Source organism: Ctenopharyngodon idella, chromosome 19 (genome assembly GCF_019924925.1).
Source record: "Ctenopharyngodon idella isolate HZGC_01 chromosome 19, HZGC01, whole genome shotgun sequence".
In the NCBI taxonomy this organism is placed as follows: Eukaryota; Metazoa; Chordata; class Actinopteri; order Cypriniformes; family Xenocyprididae; genus Ctenopharyngodon; species Ctenopharyngodon idella.
Window position 1 is genome coordinate 2,369,228 of NC_067238.1, and position 24,260 is coordinate 2,393,487.

The window sequence follows — 24,260 nt, forward strand, 5'->3', positions numbered from 1 at the left end:
CAATTACAATGAGGAGAAATAATATATATTTTTATATATTATTATTATTATTATTTTTATTATTTCACTCTAATACTAAAACTCTGTAAGAAAATTACTTTATAAATTAATAAAAATTAAATATTGTCGCTGTTGGAATTTTTGAAAATTTGTATCTCCATATTTTGACATTTTATTTCTTCTTCATAAATCATTAGCTGGTCACCCATTAAGTCTGTCTGTGGGTTTTTCAAATATTTAACCAATGAAAAGTATTAAAAAGAGCTTGTGACTGAATGTTGTATGTCCATTGGCTCCTCAAACTGTCAGTCAAACCTTGTAACTCCACCCACCTTAATCTTAAATGAAGTGCAGCACACATTTTGGACATCATTGTTTGTTTACAAAGCAAAGGTAATTAAAGAACTGTTTATTCAAGAAACATAATAAAAAAATCGTAATAAAAAGATGCATTCCTTAGAAAATGTAGAGAAGAATTAATAAAGGAGTGTGTTTGATATATCAAGGAAAACCTTTTTCTCGTTGCTAAGAATTAAAACTATTTTCACCATATTTGCAGTATTTCCAGTTTTTCAAAGACAGAAATTCTGCATGAATTATACAGTCAATAAGCAATTAACATATAAAAACGAATGGCATTGACCCAAACATTCATATACCATATCTTCCTAATGACCCGCAGTACGCATTCACCTGATAAAGCTTAGTGTGTACTTGATACACTGATTTATCATATTAGTAATGCTCTGAAGAAAATATGTATGCAGTAAATGCTAAAAGATCTTTGCAAAGGTAGTTAAAAGTTGACATGTTGAATCTCTTGTATGTAATTACTTTGGCTGCGTGTTTAGCCATGAAACAGACACTTATTTACAGATGACTCAATCATCAAACCCTCGTCCCTCGGTCCTGTTACAAGGTGTCATAATAAAGTCAAGCAAAACATAAATTCAAAAAAGGAATGTAATTTAATCTTTAATGCCTTATTTCTGAAAGTGCAAACCCTTTTTCTTATAAGTAGTGTCTTGTAAAATTTCTCCTTGCACCGTTGTTATCTATCAGTTGTTCCCAGTTACTACCATCTATCAGTCTGAACATTGTGAAAAGCTTTTAGGGATGTGGTGATAACCTAGCCTTAGGTTTTGTGTTTCAGGCCTCATCTCTGACAGCACAGATAAGACTGATCTAATTCTCAGTACAGTGTCATCTGCCTGTCTCAGATGAAAGATTGATATCGGTACTTTCTGAATCCCTGTAAAAGCAATTTAAAAGCAGTTTCCTCACTTTAACCAAATGTAACTCTTAAAAAACAAGTATTATGAAAATAATGCATAAGAGAGCATACATTTTTGCTTTCTTGGTCTTGTTTACACAGTCAGTATTTAGCACAGGGATGACGGATACCACATTGTATTAAAGGGTCAGTTTACCCAAAAATGATAATTCTGTAATTAATTACTCACCCTCATGTTGTTCAAAACCCGTAAGACTTTCGTTCATCTTCTGAACACAAATGAAGATCTTTTTAAAGAAATCTGATAGATTTCAGTCCCTCCATAGACAGCTACACTACTACCACTTTGATGCTTCAAAAAGTTCATAAAGAGATCGTAAAACTAATCCATATGAATTAAGTGGTTTAGTCCACATTTTCTGAAGAGACTTGATATGATGAACTTTATATGATGAACAGATTTAATTTAGGCTTTTATTCACATATAAACACTGATCAACAAACATACACAGAAGCTCAACCGAACCTGAATGACTTGTGAGAACAAACCTCTTCCGGAAGCTCAAACGTGCTGCGTAATACATGAGAATGAACCTCATTGGTTCTCACAAGCGCCAGCTTCCGTTTACCACGACTGATGTGTAAGTTGATGAATGTTTATATGTAAATAAAAGCCTAAATTCAATCTTTTCATCATATAAAGCGATCGTATCTCTTTAGAAAATTTGGACTAAACCACTCAATTCATATGCATTAGTTTTACAATCTCTTTATGAACTTTTTGAAGTGTCACGTAGCTGTCTATGGAGGGACAGAAAGCTCTCCGATTTCATCAAAAAGATCTTCATTTGTGTTCCGAAGATTAATGAAAGTCTTACAGGTTTGGAATGGCATGAGGGTGAATAATTAATGACAGAATTTTCATTTTTGGATGAACTATCCCTGTAGGCAAATGTGGAGTTCATTGAGGGAACCATGATGTGACCTGCAACACTGAATGGCCAGTCTTTGTTCTTGCAAATCTCAATATAAAGAAAGGAAGTAATATGACAAACTCACCACAAATCACAGCGAGTCATTTCCAACAAAATCAGCAGCCAATGAAGGATAATCCAGTCCAGGATGTGAAAGATAAAAAAGAGAGAAAGAGAAAATGTATCAGCAATACATATACAGCCAGACATAAAAGTATCCAAGCTAGTCCAAGCTAATTTATCTGTCACTTAGCAGAATGTACTCATGTACTCATTCAAAAAACTAAAGAACCATGAACAAAATTACTAAAGGTAAAAGAAAACATGACACAAACTAAATGGTTCGCTTGCAAAGAGTACAAAGATTTTGTGCACTGAATTACTGGCTGCAGATAGCAGGAAACTATTGAAATTCAAAAGACATTTTATTTTTTGAATATGGAACATGGAATTTTATTAGGCCTATTCAAGGTAATATATTATTAAAATATTAATTTTGATTTCAAAGACATTTTCGTTCAGTTTTGTGCGAAGAATCATTGACTTCAAGGCCGCACATTGTCCACAACGACATTCAAAGGCCACATGACTTTTCCTGTCATTGGTAATTTACTGAAAAAGGATTTTTAAAAATATATTTTCCAAACAATTTCTACACCATAACATATTTTAGGGCTTGGTATAACTAGAAAAATGTATGTTTATTATAAAATTTCCCAAATTTCCAACACTGATCATTCTCTCCACCTCAGCAGACTGAAAAAATGGAAGTCAGAAGAGAGAGTGAAAATATGAGCTAGCTCTCTATAAATACTTTCTCTTGCTCTTATCACTCTCTAGTAAGGTTCAATATTTAATGATGCCAAAAATGTAACCAAACTCCCATTAAGCTGAAGACAGGTGCTTTGTGTTTCATTATCACAATGCTGCTCATCTCTGCGGCCTTTCTTGTTCCCCTGAATTTCATTTCCAGAACATAATGAAGAACATGACTTGATCTACAAGAGCATGATATGAATGACACACCAAGTGATAGATTTATAGAGAAAAATATTTCAGCCTAAACTCTGTTCACAACACAAAGCTATCGTATGACTTCAGTAGACTTTGAATATAGTACACAAAACATGTCTATTGTTATGATCCTTATATGCCATTTTTTATCCTTTTTGGAGCTTAACAGCTACCTGTCACTCTATGCTTTTGTTATATGGAATATACTGCTAAACACTTTTAAATGTGAAGTGGGGATTACAGAGAAACCTTTAATACACAGGTACAAAAAGCTCCATGCTTAGACAACCTGAGAACTACAGTTTACCACCTACTAAAGAGTATTAGCATGCCATTACATTAAGATTTCACCACAAATGCTACTTTTCATCATAATAAAAATGGTAATTCTTACTTGTGAAAAACAAAAAGTGTTGACAGAAAACTTGGATACAATGCAAGTCTATGTATTACATAGACTACAATTACATAAAATAATGGTCTATGACGTGTGGAACGAGCTGTTGTTGTTGTGAATTAAGTGTCATAAATGACTGTCATGTTATTCCAAAGTTCTCCTACCACTCATCATTTGTGAATTGCAGCAAGAGAGCCCACCAGTCCTCACTCCACAGTTTTCAATATTGCTTACAGTATTATAAAGGTCTAATGACCTTTGTGAAAAAGAAGTGTACTTAATTGTACTGAATGTGTGCTTGTAGTGTACTTCAAATCTTAAAAGTATATTTTAAAAACTGTACTTGCAAATGATATAATATCAATTAAATAAAGGGCACTTAAGTGAACTTAAAGGGTTAGTTCACCCCAAAATGAAAATTCTGTCATTAATTACTCCCCCTTATGTCGTTCCACACCCGTAAGACCTTCGTTCTTCTTCGGAACGCAAATTAATGATATATTTTAGATGACAGAATGCTGTCAGGTTTCTTTCCATTGACTGCCTTTGCAAGTTCCACTTTGATGCTTCAAAAACTTCATAAAGAGATCGGAAAACTAATCCATATGAATCGAGTGGTTTTGTCCAAATTTTCTGAAGAGAATCGATCGCTTGATATGAGAAACAGATTTAATTTAGGCTTTTACTCGCACTGATCAGCGAACATAAGCAGAAGCTCAACCAAACCTGCTACACGTGCAAGAACGAACCTCTTCCGGAAGCTCAAATGTGCTGCGTAAATTAAATCTGTTCGTCATAACAAGCAATCAAAGTGGAAGTTGTAAGTCAATGGAAGGAAATCTGACAGCATTCTGTCATCAAAAATTATCTTAATTTGTCTTCTGAAGAAGAACGAAAGTCTTACGGGTGTGGAACGACATGATGGTGAGTAATTAATGACAGAATTTTCATTTTGGGTGAACTAACCCTTTAAAGAGTCCACTTTCATGACTGTTTCACACTTTTAAAAAGTGCAATTTTTAATAATATCAAAATTAATTTTTTATTTTAAAGTTCATTTTAAATCATTATGTTTTAATAATATTTTGTCATGATTTAAAGTACCTTTTTGATGTGTTGACCAGCATACTAAAGGCACATATAAAGTACTTGATATGTTGAAGTACTGTGTAATTTGATATTACATTTAAAGTTAATATATTTTAAATGTACTAAATTGCAAATTCATCATTACAAATGTGTAATTACAAATGATATTATTTCAAGACATGGTGTGCAAGTTTCAATAGAAATTAAAGCATATTTTAGTTTACCATAAATGCTTGTCAATACATTCAATAGTACACTTTAAACCATTTTTAAAGACAAAAGTAGAACTTGGAAGATGAGAGATGAGATGGACTAAAACACAGGAAGTTAAAATTTAATGAAATGGGGAGAGCGACAGATAAGAGAATGGGTTGCTTCCTGCGGCTTAGTCCACGGCAGCTCTATACTCGTAAATATGTTCATCAAGGAGCATAAGCCCTGCCAAGCTCTCACCTGCCAAGCTTGAGATGCGTAGGATGTTCACAAGGAAGCATATCTCTGCTTTAATCCCCAATGTAATGAACTGGGAAGGGCAACAGATGAGGGAGTGGGCCACTTTCTGTGACTTGGTCCATCTCAACTCTCATCTTCCAAGCTCTACTGTGAAAAGAGAGTGTACTAGAACCGACCCATTCACAGGGGAACAAACAGCCATGCTTTAAAACCCAATCTGATAAATTGTGGTGGGCGACAGATGAGAGAATGGACCCGCTACTTGCGACTTAGTCCACCTAAGCTCTTAGCCGCCAAGATCTACACCCATAGATTGGTTCTTTTACATGTCACACATCACCAAGCAGCTTAAAAGCGGAAGGGGTTGCAAATAACAAAATGCAAATAAATCCATAACGCTCCATAATCCATAACAATAATGCTCAATGACTTGAGGGAGCGTGCTAACATAGCCCAGAATATGTTTGCACTGCACTTTCCCTAATATCACCCAACCTCATAGGGGGTGTTTACATTGTTTTAGCAATGTCACCTACAGAAATACTGGAGGGAGGGCAATCGACATAAAAATGGGTTGCATTATTTTACCACGACTAGCCATTTCCCCATCGAAAACTCATCCTCAAGCATCACCTCGCATAAGGGCATGCTACTCCAGAAAGAGAGTACTTTTCACTGCGGCCATCACTGGCTACTTTTACATGGACACTTTTTGTTTTAGTCATAATGAATTCATTCCGATTGATGAATCCAAACGTAGTGTTTACATGAACGCTAAATAAAGTGATTGGGTTTATGTGCGTGTTTATATGTCGCAAGCTTCAAATCGGATTTGATTTTATTGACGTGCACACTACATGAATATACAGAGTTTCCCACTGTTTGCACATACTATTCTTCTACATTGCTTCTTTGTTTTAAACAAGCCGTCTGTGCGGATGTGAGTGTGAAGTGAGGACTGGTGCTGCAATTCACAGATGATGAGTGGTAGGAGAACTTTGGTATAATATGACAGTCATTTATGACACTTCATCACAACAACAACAGCTTGTTCAATACATCATTACGCTATTTCTACGTCATTGCACATGCACAGTACTTTCTAGTTTTGGTTTTCAATTTGATCAAGTGTCCATTGATTGGATTAGAAAGGTCTACACCACCCCTTTCAATCCGATTGAAATTTCATTCGGATTGAGCTCAATCGGATCGATTAAATTGTTTACATGAAGGCTTTTCAGTTCGATTGAGGCATCATTCCGATTACTTGGATTATTTGGTTGTATTTAAACGCAGCCACTAACTGCATTGAGTTAGACTGGCAGTGAGGAGGAGGGGGTGAGAGCCTGAGCATAGTCATCCAGCTTCAATCACTCGACTTCTGCCTCTTATGGTGCTTTTCCACTCTATGGAACGACTCTGCTCGGTTCGGTTCGGCTCAGCTCAGCTCGCTTACTTTCGGTTTGCTTTTCTACTGCAGTTTAGTACCACTTCAAAGTGGGCGGGATTATAGACTGATCGTTATAGTTGTGGGGGGGTTGTTGTGGATTTCTGAAATGGTTCGCGGTTCCGGTGTGGGGAATGGGAACGCGGGGGCACTTTCACTTTCGCAATCAAAGGGGCAGGGGCTCAAGCCCCCCTGGCCCCCCCCTTGTGCACGCCACTGTTCTGGAGGCTGGCTATTCTACATAGGGCCCAAAGGGGCTTCTAGCTCCTACCAGAATCTGGTCTAAGGGGAGTAAACACCAAACTCCTAAACATCCCTAGACCAAACTCAGGGAGCAAGGTCCAGTTCAGGAAGACCGACAGGGGGGTAGAAACTACAGCCTAGACAAAAACTGATCTTCCAGGGAGGCTGAGAAGCCTTCTAACCGTGATCAAAGCTCGGGAGTGCAGAACTCCGGAAAGACCCTACTAGAGGGGAGTAAACAGACTCAACCAAGACGAGTAAGACCAAGCTAAGCAAGATGGCTGGGAGGCTCAGAAGGAAGCCTACAACCTAACACAGACCAAAGAACCAGCATCTATCATTAGCCTTAATAAAAGAGCTAAGAGCCTGGCTCATTACCAGCACAACGGGTAGCCACTTAAAGGGAGTCAACTCAAGAGAAAAAAGCCACCAAGGCTAAGCAAGCTTGGAATACTCGTTGGCATTGCCAACACGGGCCATATACTCAGCAAATCACTTTAAACCCTAAAAGCAAGGGGAGTAAATCATGCAGCCGGGCTAATGAGGAGGCCTGGTAGAGCCTGCAACCCTTGCAGAACACGGCCGCAGGCCCGGGGCTAATGCAGTGGCTCCAAGGGAGCATTCTCAACCTAAGCCGTAGTGGCATTAGACATATCGGGGCAAAGAGCTAAGAGTAAGCAAAAAACCTGAGTTAGGACTCAAGGGCGCAGACCTGAACAAAACCAGCCGAAAACAGAGGAGAAGGCGTCTGAAAAAAGAGCTCAGGAGAAAAAAGAGACCTAAATATCAATATAGAGGCCTTCAATTCTGACCAGTGACTTCAAGTCTGATAAAATCAAGGAGCTCAAACATAGCCAGAGGGAAGGTTACAACTAGCTCTAAAGAGCGGAGGCTTCAACCTATCGTATTCAACTCTCAGAAAGGAGAGGAAGCCAACAACACTCAGGACATCCAAAAGGAGGTTCAGAAAAGCAGAACCTAGGCCACCTAGGTGTCTAATTTATGCCACACACCAAAGGGAACTGAGGCTCTGCATGTCGCATCTACTCTAATATTAAGAGGAGCAACGTTCACCTAGGCCGAAAAAAGGAGGAGGCCACAAACTCGCCTTGCAAAAGGGAAGTTAGGAGGGCCTGATACTCAAATTTATTGCCCAATGCAGAGGGTGGGCCCCGGCCAGAGACAACTCTAAACGTAGAGGAGGCATACAAGGATCACCAGCAGCAGTACTGGAGCTGGAGAGACCTTTTCTAGCAGAAAAAGGCCTACTCTAGCCACTGCAACAGCAAAACTGCCTCTGTCAGAAAAGACATATTCCTGAATACATCTAGGCCGGAATTAAGGCCGGCCCAAGGGAAAGGCCAACACACCTAAACATGACTTTGAAGAGGTAAAAAGAACACAAACCCAACCTAGCGACTCTTATTGGCAAGATGCGGGCTGAGTAAGGGTTCTTCCATGCTTTCTCGATCTCAGAATGGAGATCGGTAAGGAATGGAAGGCTCACGGGGGCTGAATGACGGTGGCCAGAAAGATAACGTTCGTCCAACCTACCACAAACAGTCTCTTCCTGAACGCGCTCCCACGACAGCTTTAAACTATCTGAAGCACGTCGCATCACGTCGAGCAGCTCCTCATACGTAGGGCAGGATGGCCGAGATGGCTCAAATCTAACACTCTCACTGCCAGCCTCAGCCATCGACTGCTCTTCATCTTGGCTAGGAGCCAAAAGAGCACTATCTGCTGAACCAGAGGATGCAAGAGAAATAGCATCCTCATCGAGCAGATCACTCTCACAAGCCGCCGAATCGCGAGAGACAGTGACACCCTTCTCAAAGCGTTCGGCGAGCTCCACCTGTGAACCCCACGACTTTAGCCGCCTCTCTGCCTCAGCATGAGAGAGGCCTGAGCCGCCAGGCACAGATGTCTGTCCTTCATCTCTCAAGAAGATAGACAGACGAGAGCGGAGCGTCCCCATGGGAAGACGCTCACAATGCACGCAAACTGATCCCTCAAGAACAGAGCGTGCATGCTCTTCACCCAGACAGTGAACGCACAAGTCGTGTGCATCCTCCGGTGTCAAATGTCTAGGACACGGATCAGCACAACGTTTGAAACGTTTCTCAGACATGATAGATTGTCTTACCTTGAACAAATCACTACAGACAAACAGACCCTGAAGACGAAAATAGGATGACATGTTCAGGTGCCCCATGTATACTTCCTGGTTGCACCTGTATGACATCATAGGCTGTCGCCGGCTAATAGGATTGTCGTGATTTGGCAGATTGTTTCAGATACCGGTCACGCGAGGGCGTTTCCCCATATGCGTTCTAGGACGCAGTGCGAGTTCCTTTTCGAAAGAGAACTGTATAACTTTCTTGAAAGAAGATATTCTTAGATGCTTCATTTTCATCATTTATTTTGTAAAATAAATGCCTCTTGGTCTAATGCAATACGCTTTTATGCATGGCTTAACTGTCCAAAAATGTATTCAAACCATTCTGTCAAGGAGCATAAAACTGTCACAGAAATATTAATGTTACACTTAACAAGTTCAAGATAAACCCATATATAGCATTATGTGCTAAATGACTAAAAAATGAAAGAATGGGTGTAATATCAGACATGAAAGGACAGAAAAATAACTGTATATGATTACAAATTCAAACCAAATTCAAATAGTGAATATGACAATCAGCAGTCAGCCTTAAGAACTTAACATTAATCTCAGTTGTTTTCTCTCTAGACAAACCACTTCACATTGCATTACAGCTCAAAAAAAAAAACTTCAGATATGCAAACGACACAGCTATTATTGGACTCATAAATAACAATGCTGTGGGCACATCATTAAAGCAGCACAAAGATAACATTCAAAAACACTATAAAGCACATTGTTTATTTTAAGCTTACTCTCAAATCTGTTGTAACACCAAAATCCCACTAAAAGATCAACCATACAGACTTACTCCAGCTACTCTGCTCTTTATGAAACAATGTCCACATGAGCATCTCTCTTTAATAGCAGCTTTACCCAACAACAATTTCTACTTTTTAAAGTAATAAACCTCCAGGCTAGTGTATGCCCAGACCCTAATGCACCTGCACTTTAATACATTACATAACATGTTCATATAACCTGCACTCTTGCACTCTCAGAAAAAAAACGGCCAAACCTTGTACCTTTAGGGGTACAACAGCTTGGCACTGGGGCTGGGGCAGTACCTTAAAGGGACATCTTTGTGCCTTATTTACCCAAAAAAGTTCATAGTAGTACTTTAAGGGAACATAGGGGTAGTTTTTTGGCTTTTAGTATGAATGTGGTAGCCTTAAGGTTATCTATAAGCTAGTGTGCTCCAAAACAATGACAAAATTCACATTTAGAAGATATAAGCGTTCAAAGCATACAGTCTCTCACTTCCGCCAATATGGATCAACGATTTTGATGACATCGCGCTGCACTTCAGCTTCTCATCAGATTTTCTGTCCAATCAAATACTCTCTAGAATCTGATTCTGAAGTGTCCCGCCTCCTACACTATAAATAGACGCTGAAGCTGTGGCTGAAATCGGTCATTGGTTCACACAATTACTATGTTCCAGTGGTGTAGTCTACGTGATACGCAGGTATACTCCGTATACCCACTAGGAAAGGTCAAGGATTTCTGTATACCCACCTAAAAAAGTGCGAGGACACGTAACCATCCAATACATCGCATCCAATACATGACACATAAGCAGTCTTTCAGAATGCTCTCAATTACATGTAGCCTAGATCAGATGCATACTATATGCATTAGTGAGTGTGGTGGTGCTTATGGGGTGTCGCTCTGGGACGGGTATGAGGCTGGGAAGGAAAAATCACAGTATACTCACTACAAAAAACTAGACTACACCACTGCTATGTTCTATATGGTGAATGGCACATAGTGCACTATATAGGGGACAGGGAACGATCCAGTATAAATTACAAACTACACATCCTCAGCATGGTTATGTGTTTTGCTTTAGTAACAGTTTTATATTAAATCTAAAAGGGGAATCTGTTACACTGTGGCTGTCATAAGCTTTCAAATGCGGCTTTGCCGAGCACAACAGCTTTGGCAGGCTGTGATATAAATGAAACACTATTGGCCATTTTTAAAAAGGGGAGGACCTGCTCCATATGTCCCGCCCTGTCTTCCTGTTTCAGTGGAAATTACATCGACAGATTGAATAGCGCTGTGTGTTTTAAGGCACTTCAGTGGGCCTTTAAGGGTACTGCCCCAGTGATAAGCTCTATAGCCCTAAATGTACACATTTTGCACATTGTGCAATAAACCAAGCATTTTGAACATTTGTTATGCGATTCTCTATGTATCTGTTTGATTGGAACTGAGCCGTTTGCTATGGTGTAGCCTAATGCAAAGCAAAAACTCTCTGGTCCTTAATAATACATTTTGCCTAGAGATGAACTGATACTAAATTTCTCTGCTGATTATTCAGAATGATATCGTCCGAAACCGATACCGATAGTTTGGTTGTTCTTATGGGAAAAAAAAAAAAAATCTCTCCCAAATAATGTTGCAAACTGGGAACCCTCTCATTTACAATATTAGAGGTTACAATTAACAGAGGTATTAACAGAGGTATTATATTCAGCTGTTGTTTATTTTCAGATATAATAATTACACTCAAATTAAAACTGAAATGTTTGTATTAGTATCACAAAAGGTTCATTGCAAATTTACACAAACATATAATTAACAGTAAATAAGCTCCTCTCTAGTGTTTTTTAGATAGCTAAGGAACTGTGAACATTGGAAAACTTTCCTGAGGTAAATGTGACATGATGTGACATATTGTCCACGTCACGTTGACGTCTTTCCGCGTTTGAAACACAAATAAAGTGATAACATGAGATGTAATACGTTCCGGTAAGTTGTACTATATATTTCAACATACCTTTGATGTTCATGCATGTTTTTTTTTTCAAGATATAACTTAAGAATAGACTCGCGCTCCACGCTGCCGCCTGAACTGAGGCATTACAGAGATCTAAAACGTCACATTTAAGAGCGTCAAAATGCCATTTATTGTTTGAATTTCATGATAAAATGGACAGAATTTGAAAACCGAAACTTTTATTCTTATCACAAGTAACAAAGCACAAAGCTTTTTGCGATTATTGGATGGGAGACACTACAAATAATATATGATGTAGGAAAAAAAACGCAGACCTGGCAACCCTGGCTTGCACTACGGGTGATTTATAGGGTCAAAAAGAGCCTGCTTTAACGTCACTATTTTTAAACTGTTAATGCGTTAAAATTCAACACAAGAGTGAGTTTCTTCACACACAGTATGTAGGCCTATGAGTTGCAGTCTGAACACCTTTTTCCCCCCGCACCCTTTTGATTGACAGAATATAATTGGCCCTGATCATCGGCAGTTTATGGCCGATAGTGATAATAATAGCTTTTATCGGCCGATACCGATTGTTGGCCGATACATCGGTGCATCTCTAATTTTGCCCAGATACAGATCTGGGCCGGCACTGTTGCTGTCAGGGTTGTCTGTTAAACATTATGTTTCAAAGGGTTATGGGCATTTAAAAAGTTGTTGTATAGTAGGACATCAATGTGTGTTCTGTAAAGGCTTGTATTTCCAGGGTTTTGAATTTAGTTTTCAGGGCTGGTGAGCCAGTTAGCGCCATTGCAGTTTGGGGTTCCGTTTCAAACACCTTTTGTCAGCCACAATGCTATCATAATTCATATACCATTAAGGAGACAAAATCAGGGAGTCTTGTGACCTGTTAATGTCATGTGAGAATACAAACACTCTTAAGCTTCAAACAATTATTTTCACCATAAACAGAAGATCCATGCACGTGAGATTGTATCCATGCACAAATGCACAAAGTTGCGGTAAAACAAAATCAATCTAGTGAACAATAACTGTTTTTCCCTCCCGTGAGCACGTTTAAATCCACACGACATTTAATTGAGGGGAAGATGGGCGAGAGATTGCTCATTTCTCTGCAGTACGATAAATAACACCATAATAATAATGTATATTACATAACTCAGAAATGCTGACACGGATAGATATGGAGCCATATGCCTATAATGTGTTTTTTACACGACAGAAACTAACCGAAGGTGGTCGGATATTACAAAATAAAACATAAAATGACAACAGCAATTCAGCACGGCTTCGAAATGACAGCTCTCACGGGAGCATAATGCAGTAACAGTAACCGTCCTAACAATGAGCATAATGATCATATCTATCTGTTTCCGTAATAAATCCAGTTGAACGTGTTTTATTTAGATCGGTCTAATGCACGCGCTGATCCAGCTGACAGTTCGAACCGCTCTAACGGTCACCGCTGTAACTATAGCAACATTATCTGTCAGTCAGCCTCACACACGTTACACCTCAGAAATAACCAGTCGCACCTGCTTGTACTCGAAATAACGATACTAGTCAGGGATATTTATTTTCATTATTCTGACCAGCCGGCTTAAATGGCTAACCCAGAGACGGTAAGTGTTTACCTGAGGCAAAGAAAAGGCGCTGTCCTTTCTCCCTGTGCTGTGGTTTTCCAGTATAATAATACTCGTTTTTGTCGACGCTGTGCTGCTCTTTCGTAGGCGAGCGTCACAGCTCTTCTCTGATGATGCGCCCTAATGTTCAAATCACGATTTCTTTTCTGCGGTGTGGGTGATGTTGTGGTTAAAGATGTGGGAAACTGGTTAGATTAAAATCCCAGCAGGGTTAATCTATGAACTACCACTGAGCCCTTGATCAAGACATTTTAACCTTTGGATACTCCAGAGGGAGTATGTGAAATGCCCAACAACAATATCAAAAGAAAGACTGAAAGTATAATGAAAGCCTTCATTCATTCAAAATTAATGATTCATTTATTACTGTCATTAAAAGGGATTTTGAGAATTCTGTAAAAATGTACTCACCCTCATGTTGTTCTAAACCAATAGGACTTATGTTCACTTTTTTTTTAGTAGGCCTGTTCTCTCATAATTTTGTCCATCCCCTGAAAATCTGCACAACCAAAGTTTTCAAGCTTCAAAAAGTACAAAACAACATTGTAAAAGTAATCATGAATTAGGCAGTTTAATAGTCGTTTGATACTTTTGAAGCAGTACACGTAATTAATGCACTATAGATGCCATTTTGTAATAGAAATATATAGCGTGAGTAATGTGTTCACAATGAAAATTCCAAAAAGAAAAGTGCTCTTCAAATACCCAGATTATGCACTTAATTAACTGGGAAAAAAGAAGTGTGGAATGATGGACACTTCACTTAAATCCTCATCCACTAGATGGTTGACTACATAGTGCATTGCAGTGCATAGTGTACAGTACGTCATTTGGAACACAGCTAATGACTATTGTCAATGTTTTGGCCAAACTGGGCCCATTTACTTACGTTGTGTCTCATTTTAACCCCGATTCTTTCATTATTATTTTATTAAAAGGGCGGACAAATGTAAACAAATGTTTGTGGTATGTTAGCCACTGCCTCAGCGGCAGAGAGACAGTCATTCTATAGATTAGCTGAATGATCCGCCTACCAGTAAGATAACCTCAATAAAACAAAAAACTGCAGCATCCTTAGCCTCTGCCAGAAATATAAATTAAGCACCATCTCTCTCTTTTCCTACACACACTTGCTTCATTTGGAAGGAAATGTTCACCATTCCTAAATTCTTTAGACATAAAATGTAACTGCTTCCATGTAAACATTTAAATCAACACTAGAGATATAACATGCTTTCAATAAAAATGTAACAATAAATTCTAATACAATACACAATACAATAAAATATTAATAAAAGATTAATCTAATAATCTAAGCACCGGTTTCACACACAAGGCTTAAGCCTTAGCCTAGTCCCAGGCTAAAATGCATATTTGAGATGTTTTAACTAAAAGCGACTTGCACTGACATATCTTAAAATATGCCATTGTTTTGTGCCAAGATGCACACCAGTAAAGCTTTTTTTTTTTTTTTCTATGACATGCTTATAAAAGCTACTTAAATGTCCTAATTGAACTAAGACCTAATTCTGGCTAATCTAAGCCCTGCCTGTGAAACCAGGCCTAAATGTTCTTGATTTGGATTGTTGTTTCTTTCTTAACATTATTTTATACTCTTACTTCATATACAGAGAATGAAATATAGCCAATATGTAAATATCTACAGTAGTCGACATTTGAAGTGGATCAAAAACATTCATCAAAGTTGTCCTAAGAACTAAGTTGTCCTAAGAAGAAGGTTTCAGGACAACTTTAATTAAAGGTTTTGATCCACTTCAAATGTTGACTACTATAGTTCAGTCATGAAACTCAATATGGCACAGGCTTATAAGTCCTTTACATGCAGTCTGCAAGCAAACACTCATTACCGCATGGCACAAGCTGACTGGCCTCTGCTGAACTTGCTGATTTGATTATATTAGTGAAAATTATTAAATCAATTAAATAGACATATTTCTATTACATATTATTTCCAACAATTCATGTAACTTTACCTTTGTTAAGGTTCATTTATGGGTCAATGACATGAGGGGTCATTTTTTTGTCCAAAGGCCTTAACGAAAAACAAAGATATGACATCCACAGTATGTAAGGTAGCACAACTAGATCTCTTTTATTGAATCCAAAACGTTTTAATTATATTTTGCTACATATAAATGTATTTTAAAGATTTTGAAGTGTCAAAAGGTCATTCGGTTTAACCGTCCAAAGGCCAATACAGCCATTTCATTTGTGATTAAAATATCTTAAAATGTACTAAATGTATATATTTTTTTATTCTGGCATGATTTTATAACATCATATATCAACATAGTCCAAAATGGTATTAAAATTATGTGTAGAAGTCATTGCTTTGTTATGAGAAAGAATGTCTGGAAAAATGAATTTCATGGATGTCATTTGGCGTAACCAATATAAAGGGACCACTTTGGATCAAGTCATGCGGTCAATATCATGTGACAGGATGTGACATCATTCAGACACCTGCAAAGGACCACATGGTCATGAAGCAAAGTAACTAACTCTCTTTAAACTATTTGAAAAATTCATGTTTTCACTTGCTCATACGCATGTCCTGAAACATCAGGTCATTCGGTACAACCGCTAGCCTATAAAACATGGAAAATGTTGTAATATTTTAAAAACTTGTACTAAATATAAAATGTTTGATTGTCCTTTTGTTAGCTAGCTAATAAGCTAACTATCTAGCTAGCTAGATATCAGCCTGTTAGCATTGTTTGAAAACATTGTCATTAGGTATAACCAAAAATGTCATTTGGTAAAACTGAAATTTTTGACTTTTTTGGTGTCAAATTTTGTAAAAAATGACAAAAGCAGTGTTAATTGATTATAAAAACCACATAATCTCATTGTTAATAAAACTTTAAAATTAATTATATCTCCATTTTTTTTTTTTTTTTTTTTTTTTTTTACAAATTTAAAAATCATCAATGACCCTTATAACAATAAAGAAGTTAGAACATAAGGATAGAGTAAGACTCATAGGCCGCATTTACATTGCAGTTTTTGATGCCCAATTCCGATTTTGTTGACTATGTCCGATACGACCAGCTTACATCTTCTATTCAAAGTGACCCATATCTGATATCTGCATTTACACTATACACTTGGTGAAACAACTGACCCGGAAAAACTTAGGCCGAAAAGGAAGTAAAAACGGCAAGATTTGACATGGACGCAGATCAAATGATAAAACAAGCTTTTGCTTTCCATACGATCTTTAAAGGTCAGCAATACATTGGTCTCTTAAGGTGGAGAAAAAAAGAGGAGAGCCCTTGTTACAGCCTGGGCATTGAAAAGAGTCATGTGATCGCAGTTGGTGTCGACCAGAGTTGACGTCACTCGCCATTGACAGGGGAATATCCGATCTGTCTGCTTACAGGCCTGAAACCAATCTGAGAATATTGGAATCCATGTGCTTTTTTCCTGTTTACACGTTCGTAGGTCATATCCGATCTGTGCCACGTGGGAGAAAAAAATGGAACTGGGTCATTTGAACCATGCAATGTAAATGCGGCCAAAGTGATGTTATTGTGAGCTTGGTTGACAGGGCCATGCGAATTGTGTAGTAACAGCACTTTTACCTCTTTAGACCTCTATAACTGTATATTAATTATACTTATGTAATCACATTAAATGTGCAGTTGCCTTTTATAGGTTTAAGTGACTTCAATAATCCACAGAATATATATAAAAATATAATTTCTTTATTGGAAAATAAAAGTGCATCAGAAAATAACTCGCTTGTATCATTGCCAGGTGATTACAATGAACACAGAGTAATACAGTACACATACAAAACTACATTTAAGAGTTAAACAACAGTTACATAAATTAGTACAATCTGTACACGGTCTTCTTACAGTATTTACACAAGGTGTATTCGTCATTGTTCAATTCTTTTTCATTCATTTGCTATTAAATAAACAGTAAACAACATAGGCAGTATCTCATTATCTGAGCCTCATTTGTTGGAATGTTTTCTTCCCAAAATACTTTGGGACTCATTTTAGATATTCATATTTGAAAGATTGGGTTCAATTAGATACAAACATTAAAAGTTATTACTTCAGTTGTTAAATATTATTCCTTGTTGTAAGGTAAAAATAATCGTAAATAAAGATGACCCAATGACATTTTACAACTTAATGAAAAAATACATATCAATTGTATGATTACATTATTGTCATTTAAATCTATTCCTGTATTGAGGAAAACGTTCTTGAAATTAACTACTCCATTAGTACACAATGTCTTAAAGGAATTGTTTACCCAAAAATAATCATTAATAATAATCATACTTATAAAATTAAAATACAAATCATTAAAAAATATATGTAATTATTTAACCTCATAGTATTCCAAACCCAAATTGTCATTGTTTTCCAGTGAACAAAAGGAGAATTTTTAAAGAATCTTCATTCAGCCCTTCTCTATACAATAACAGTTCATAGTGACCGAATTGTTACTGATTTAAATTTGTGTGCATTATGCAGAAATACGTTATGATTTCATAATATTTTGAATATAAGGTAAAAATTGTGGTTCTTTGTGGTTCTTTTCTGAGTTTTACAGATGTGGTCACTATGAATTTTTATTGTATGGAAAAGAGCTGCATCAAGATTCTTCAAAAATTCTCCTGTTATGTTCCAAACAAAGAAAAAAGAAAAAAATAACTGCTCATAGGTTTGAAACAACATGAGGGTGAGCAAATGATGACAGAATTATAATTTTTGAGTGAACTATCCTATTAACACAAAGTTCTCAGTGCTTCAGGTCTGCTGTAGCATGACCAGTCAAACAGCCAGATGACTTCAGAGCATCACAAAATACAAACAAGAGAAGAGAAGTTTTGCAGGGCCATTATCAATGCCCACTTCATGTCAAACATTCTAGTTTTTTATGCTCACAGGATGTGAGTATTTCAGGGTTCAGTAAAACACGGAGCTGCCTCATGTGCATGTGTGCTTGATTGTCAGTGTGTGTGTGTGTTACACTGGACAGCTCCTCACATGTCATTATCATAGTCCCCAATCATTCTCCGTGAGTTGGAGGCAAGGAAGATATCATTCTCCCGGGGACAATCATGATGACAGGAGCAGGTCTTAATAAACATCATCCTCTTCCTGAAAGTGTCGCCCTCAGGACAGCGGAACTCCACCTCGACTGTGGCGGTGGCGTGAGGTGTGCAGCAGCGGCCGTCTGTACACACCCCACAGAACTTTGGCTTATACAGCCTGACGCTCTGGCATCCAGACAACTCGAAACGCATCCCGCGCTGGCTCTTTGGGGTCCGCACACACTTCTTCCCTCTCTGTAATGGGGAAGAGGTGGACTATTAATATTTAAGCTGTTTTTTTGATGGGTTGACTGAAAAAGTAAAGGCCGGAAACAAACTGCATGCACGCATTAAACGCATTGTGCATTTTTGTGTTACTCTGACGGTAACAAATCTTAAGCCTATTCAAGGAGGCGATAGAGTAAAGGCCCATTTTTTGCGATTAAATCACTCTCGCATGCAGACACAAATATCGCGCTGTACAGTAAAAACTTTCATCTTTTCTTTCAAAAATAGCTATAAACATGGTGACAGTTTAACTGACAGTTTAACTAACTTGCTTAACTAATTAGTTTATTTTGATTAAAAAAAATTGCTTCAGGAACCAAGACAGAAGTTGACCTGAACTGCACAACAACACATTTTATACTTATGGCCGCCATAACGTACCATGCAACAATGCATACTTGCGTCACACAATCACATATAAAAAAATACTTGCATAAAGTATTTTTCGTATGGAGCCCCTCACATGACGTGAAAAAAAATTTAAAATCATGGCCACGAATTAAGAATTTGTCCCTACATTGTACTCTCTAAAAAATGCTGGGTTAAAAACAACCCAAGCTGGGTTGAAAATTAACATACCCAGCGATCGGGTTGTTTTAACACAGCGGTTGGGTTAAATGTTTGCCCAACATCCTGGGCAGTTTTATTTAACCCAACTATTGATTAAAAATTAATTATTATTCATTAAACCTACTAATAAATGTTCATTTATTAAACATATTAATAAATGTTAATTTCCAACATATTTTTAGCTTTTTAAAAGTATTTTAAGCAAGCAATACAGACATTTTTAAACAATAGTTCAGTTAAATAAAACTGCCCAGCACGTTGGGCAAACATTTAACCCAACCACTGGGTTAAAACAACCCAGTCGCTGGGTTTGTCCATTTTCAACCCAACTTGGGTTGTTTTGAACCCAGCATTTTTTTTAGAGTGTAGTAATTACTTTCCTCGTTTTAAGTAAATCGTGGCCAACTTGTACTTGTTTGTTTTCACAATATATTAGTTAGTTGCATCATGGCCATGATTTAACTAAATTAAAACAAGGGAACAAAGTAGTAAAACTTAGCCAGGAAGGAATGAGGAAACAATGAATAAGTTATGGAGAATGAATTCTTAATATGTGGCCTCGATGTCTTTTATTTTTTCCCCTGCATTTCATGTCAAGGGCTTCGTAGTTTCAGCCTTAAGGCCCATTGTATACTTAATTTTCCAAGTTCCGGTCCATTTAACACACAGTTGTGACCCTGGACCACAAAACCAGTCGTAAGTCGCACAGGTATATTTGTAGCAATAGCCAACATTGCATGGGTCAAAATGATTGATTTTTCTTTTATGCCAAAAATCATTAGGATATTAAGTAAAGATCATGTTCCATGAAGATATTTTGTAAATTTCCTACCGTAAATATATCAATAAATACTTCATTTGGACAACTTTAAAGGGGATTTTCTCAATATTTTGATTTTTGCACCCTCAGATTCCAGATATTCAAATAGTTGTATCTCGGACAAATATTGTCCTGTCCTAACAAACCATACATCAATGGAAAGCTTATTTATTCAGCAGATGATGTATAAATCTCAATTTCAAAAAATTGTCCCTTATGACTGGTTTTGTGGTCCAGGGTCACAACTGATCATGCAAGCCTTTCAAAGTATACTCTGATCGTGAGCATGGATGGACACATCCAGTGCATGTGCACTACATAGAGGGCGAAAATTATTTTATGGTGACTGTCCACAGTCCGGAGTGGAATGTGGACAGAGGAATTATATTTTCAGCTTTACTTTGTGCTCTCAACCCAATCTTACCTTTATGTCCTTTTCCAGCTCTGCATGGCAGGGGCGGATCATGCACATGCGGGTCTGCCGTTCCAGCTGGCATTGCTCGTTGTCATTGGTTACACGAGAGGACAAACCCATGCCACAAGTTGCAGAACATTCACTCCATTCAGTGGTCTGAACGATGCAGTTGTCTCTTGCGCTCTCAGGCTGGACACTCTGATCAGTTATTTCTCTATATGCTGAAAAAAGAGAAAGTGGATGTTAAATTCATGTGCAATTGCCAATAACATGAAATTTAAAGCATATTGTCAAGCAGAGCGGCTAGTAAAATAAGTTTGGTATAGAAAAGGACCCAGATTGTGGAAATTCACAGGACCCAGGACTATATTTCATTATATTTTATTCATAGGTGTTCCCCCTCTCCCCCAGACCCAATGACAGGGCTTTTGGGAGATTTAAAAAAAAAAAAAAAAAGAGCAGCTGTTTCAACATAGTGAAGCAAAATGAAAGAAAATTTGACTTGCCGATTGACCTACCAGCCATTGCTGACTGGAAGGTGTCTTCTTGTGGGATCTGGTCGCACACCCACTCCTCGCAGCACTTGCCAGGGATCTGGACGCGTCGTGGGTAGGGACAGTCTGGAGAAGGCAGCCGTATGTTGCTGGCACAGGTTGGTACGCAGCCAATCTCCCCATTCATGCAGACACACTGATGTTTGCAGCTGGGCTGAAACGTCTCACCACTGCGGTAAATCACGCCCCCCAGGTCGCACGTCTGACCCTCTTGAGCTGCAACACATGCAACAGACATAAGACAACTTCATAACAATGAGAGACTCCCACTTGTGGACAAAAAGTGTAGTGCAATACATTCTCTCTTCTCCTCTTTACATAACAAATATGTAAATTACTTTCCAAAACACAACATTGCACTCATATACTCACCCATACAGATGCCTGTCTCAGTGTCACTGAGCACACCATAGTCACAATACAGGTCTTTATGATGGTCACATGGCTCCAGGAAAGAGCAGGGCTCTCCTGCCTGTCGGGCACACACCTTACAGCAGCTGCAGCCGTCCAGCACTAGACTGGTGCCTACAGGACATAAAGGGCTCTCAGCCGGGCAGTCACAGGGCTGAGAGCATTCCTGACACATCGCCTGCATAGAAACAATGACACAATGTTAGGGTTTCAACTTGCAACAGATTTAGCAATCCCTCATAGAAGCGTTCTTTCATAAATCTGTGGTAATAACCGTTTTATCATAACACAGATTCCAGAGCATGCAAAAAAGTTTTATTCTAAAATGTCTCTCTCTGCCTGGGACAAATTAATTGACATGATCCATGTCCATATGCAATACTCATGATGGCCACGGGGGGGATAAAATGCATTACAGATTATGTAGATTTGTAACTTGGGAAGTGATGTTTTGCAGTTGCACTAGTATAACTATCTGTCTAACATGACATTATGTAACTAACTATAACTATCACTAGTATAACTATATGAAGCATGTTTAAACTAATAAAAGGTGTAAAAAATACGACCGGTTTAAAAAGTGACTGCTATAGCCTACTGAATATACACAGTAAGTAATAATAATAAATTAGGCACATTTATTAAATAAAACTTGTATAATATTATACATTAAAAGTATGTAGAACATTTTTTCATTGTATAATATTATACATTAAAAGTATGTAAAACATTTTTTTATTGTATAATATTATACATTAAAAGTATAGAACATTTTTTCATTCAAATGATTCAGTTTGCATTGAAATCACTGTTTTGAGCATCACAGAATCACATGCAAACACAAACCAGTATAGTGACTTACATAATCTCCTCATTAAATGTTATCATGAGAAACTTTATTAGAATGCATTAAATTAAACCTAATTAGACTAATTATCCAAAACTATAGTTAAGATGTTAACCACATCCCCAACTAAATGCCTCACTCACTATAGCACGAACATTCTTGTACACTTATTATTTAATTATTATGTGTATGTTATATAATTTCAGTAGTAAAATAATCCATAATTAACTTGCATAATAAAATCAGCTAATTTATGTTAATTCTACATAGAGCTTACAGCAAAAGAGGTCCTTTTATTTTGAATATATAATTGCTGTGTTCACTCACCGTATGTATAAGCAAGCAGAGAATGATGCATGATCTGATGAATACTGTTCCAGCCATTTCCTCAAAGAGTTCCCAACAGAAGCACACTCCACGGGTTTGTTTTGGTTCTCTGATGTCTGTGATCACGGTTAGACTGCAGGACTGTAGTGAAGTGAAGAGTAGAGAGCCCCTCTTTAAATACTACCAGAATGGGGTGTAGCCCACCGGAGTCAAGCCATGCCACGCGACCCAGAGGGGTGAAAATATTTCAATTCCAGATGGTTTTCCATAATGTTTGAAAACGCAAGAGATGCTGTCGACCAGCCTTTCAATTAATCATACCACAGATTCCAGAGCGTGCACATGGGAAAAAGTCTGGTTTCTGCACATGGTTCGACTGCTGTTTATCTGAATATTAATGTAGGCCAGTCTACGGGATGGTTCAAGATGCTTTGGCAGATGAAAGATTAGAATGTTTATCAGATACTGTTGGAATACAACAATGTTTAGATGTCATACAAGTGATGTGTGAAACTATGCGTGCATGCTTCATGTTTGGACTGGCATTAAATGGTAGTGCATTAAACAGTAAAAACAAAACAAAACAAAACAAAAAAGATTTTCCCACCACATGATGTCATGTTAGACAGGCCTGCAGGGCAGGATATGACACAGCCCACAATTTATTCTTTGTTGGGACAAAATTACACAGAGGACAGTGTTTTTAGTGGAAATACAAAACAAGCTCATGAAATCCGTCAGGTGCAGAGAAAGAAACATGGTAGGATGAAATTGTTTATTTTTCTTTCCTTGCAGCTATTTCCTGAAGCATGTCAGTCAGGTTTTGTGTGAGAGAAAAGAGACAAAATGTGCTGAACAACAGCAAGTGGTTCAAGCTAGACTTTCACATTTCTGAAGAAAAAGAGTCTAATCCTGGTGATATTCAGGTTTCTCCATGTCATTATAAACCACAATTTCTTTTTTCTGTGGAACACAAAAGAAGATATTTTGAACAAATATATATTTTTTGTCCATATAGTGAAAGTCAATGGGGTCAATAGTTTTCAGACTTACTAAATGATGTTGGTGAGATTTATACTTATCAGGAATTTCTTTCACTCTCAGGGCTTGAATCTTCATATAGAGACTTCCATATTGTTGTGAAAAGCATCTCTACTAAATTACTCCACCTTATGAAAATGCATCTCAGTTACAGCCCAGTGTGCCGGCAGATTCCAAAACTTGTTATTGGAGGTGTAAATATCTTGGATATGAAATGTAATAACTCTTACATTAGGAACTGTCTTACTCGAGATAACAGTTGTTAACTTTTTTAAATGGAAACAATCTTTCTCTATACTCTCAACTGAGAAAATTTGGTCAGTAAGTAATACGTTTTTACTGCCAAATAAGGTAAAGGAAATACATTTTAAAATACTACACAGGTATTATCAATGTAAAGCTTTTCTGAACAAGTTTAAAAAAGACATCTCACCACAATGTTCTTTTTGTAATCTTGAACTTGAAACTCTCACACATTTATTTTGCAATTGTAAATATTCAGAAGA

The 24,260-nt window shown here is 37.6% G+C and overlaps 1 protein-coding gene across 2 annotated transcripts; it reads right to left on the reverse strand.

Annotated features, from left to right (window-relative positions):
• Nucleotides 1–17,109: 17,109 nt before the first annotated feature.
• Nucleotides 17,110–22,934, reverse strand: ccn2b (cellular communication network factor 2b). Of its 2 annotated transcripts, none has more exons than XM_051873599.1 (5): nucleotides 22,714–22,934; nucleotides 21,501–21,717; nucleotides 21,093–21,344; nucleotides 20,584–20,795; nucleotides 17,110–18,736 (listed from the first exon to the last, which is right to left on the reverse strand). In XM_051873599.1, exons 1-5 carry the CDS (start codon nucleotides 22,768–22,770, stop codon nucleotides 18,431–18,433), a joined length of 1,044 nt encoding a protein of 347 aa, XP_051729559.1. In that variant the 5' UTR covers nucleotides 22,771–22,934; the 3' UTR covers nucleotides 17,110–18,430. The 2 variants fall into 2 exon arrangements, with proteins under 2 accessions (XP_051729559.1, XP_051729557.1); XM_051873597.1 differs by having other exon boundaries at nucleotides 21,081–21,344.
• Between the last annotated feature and the right edge of the window lie 1,326 nt (nucleotides 22,935–24,260).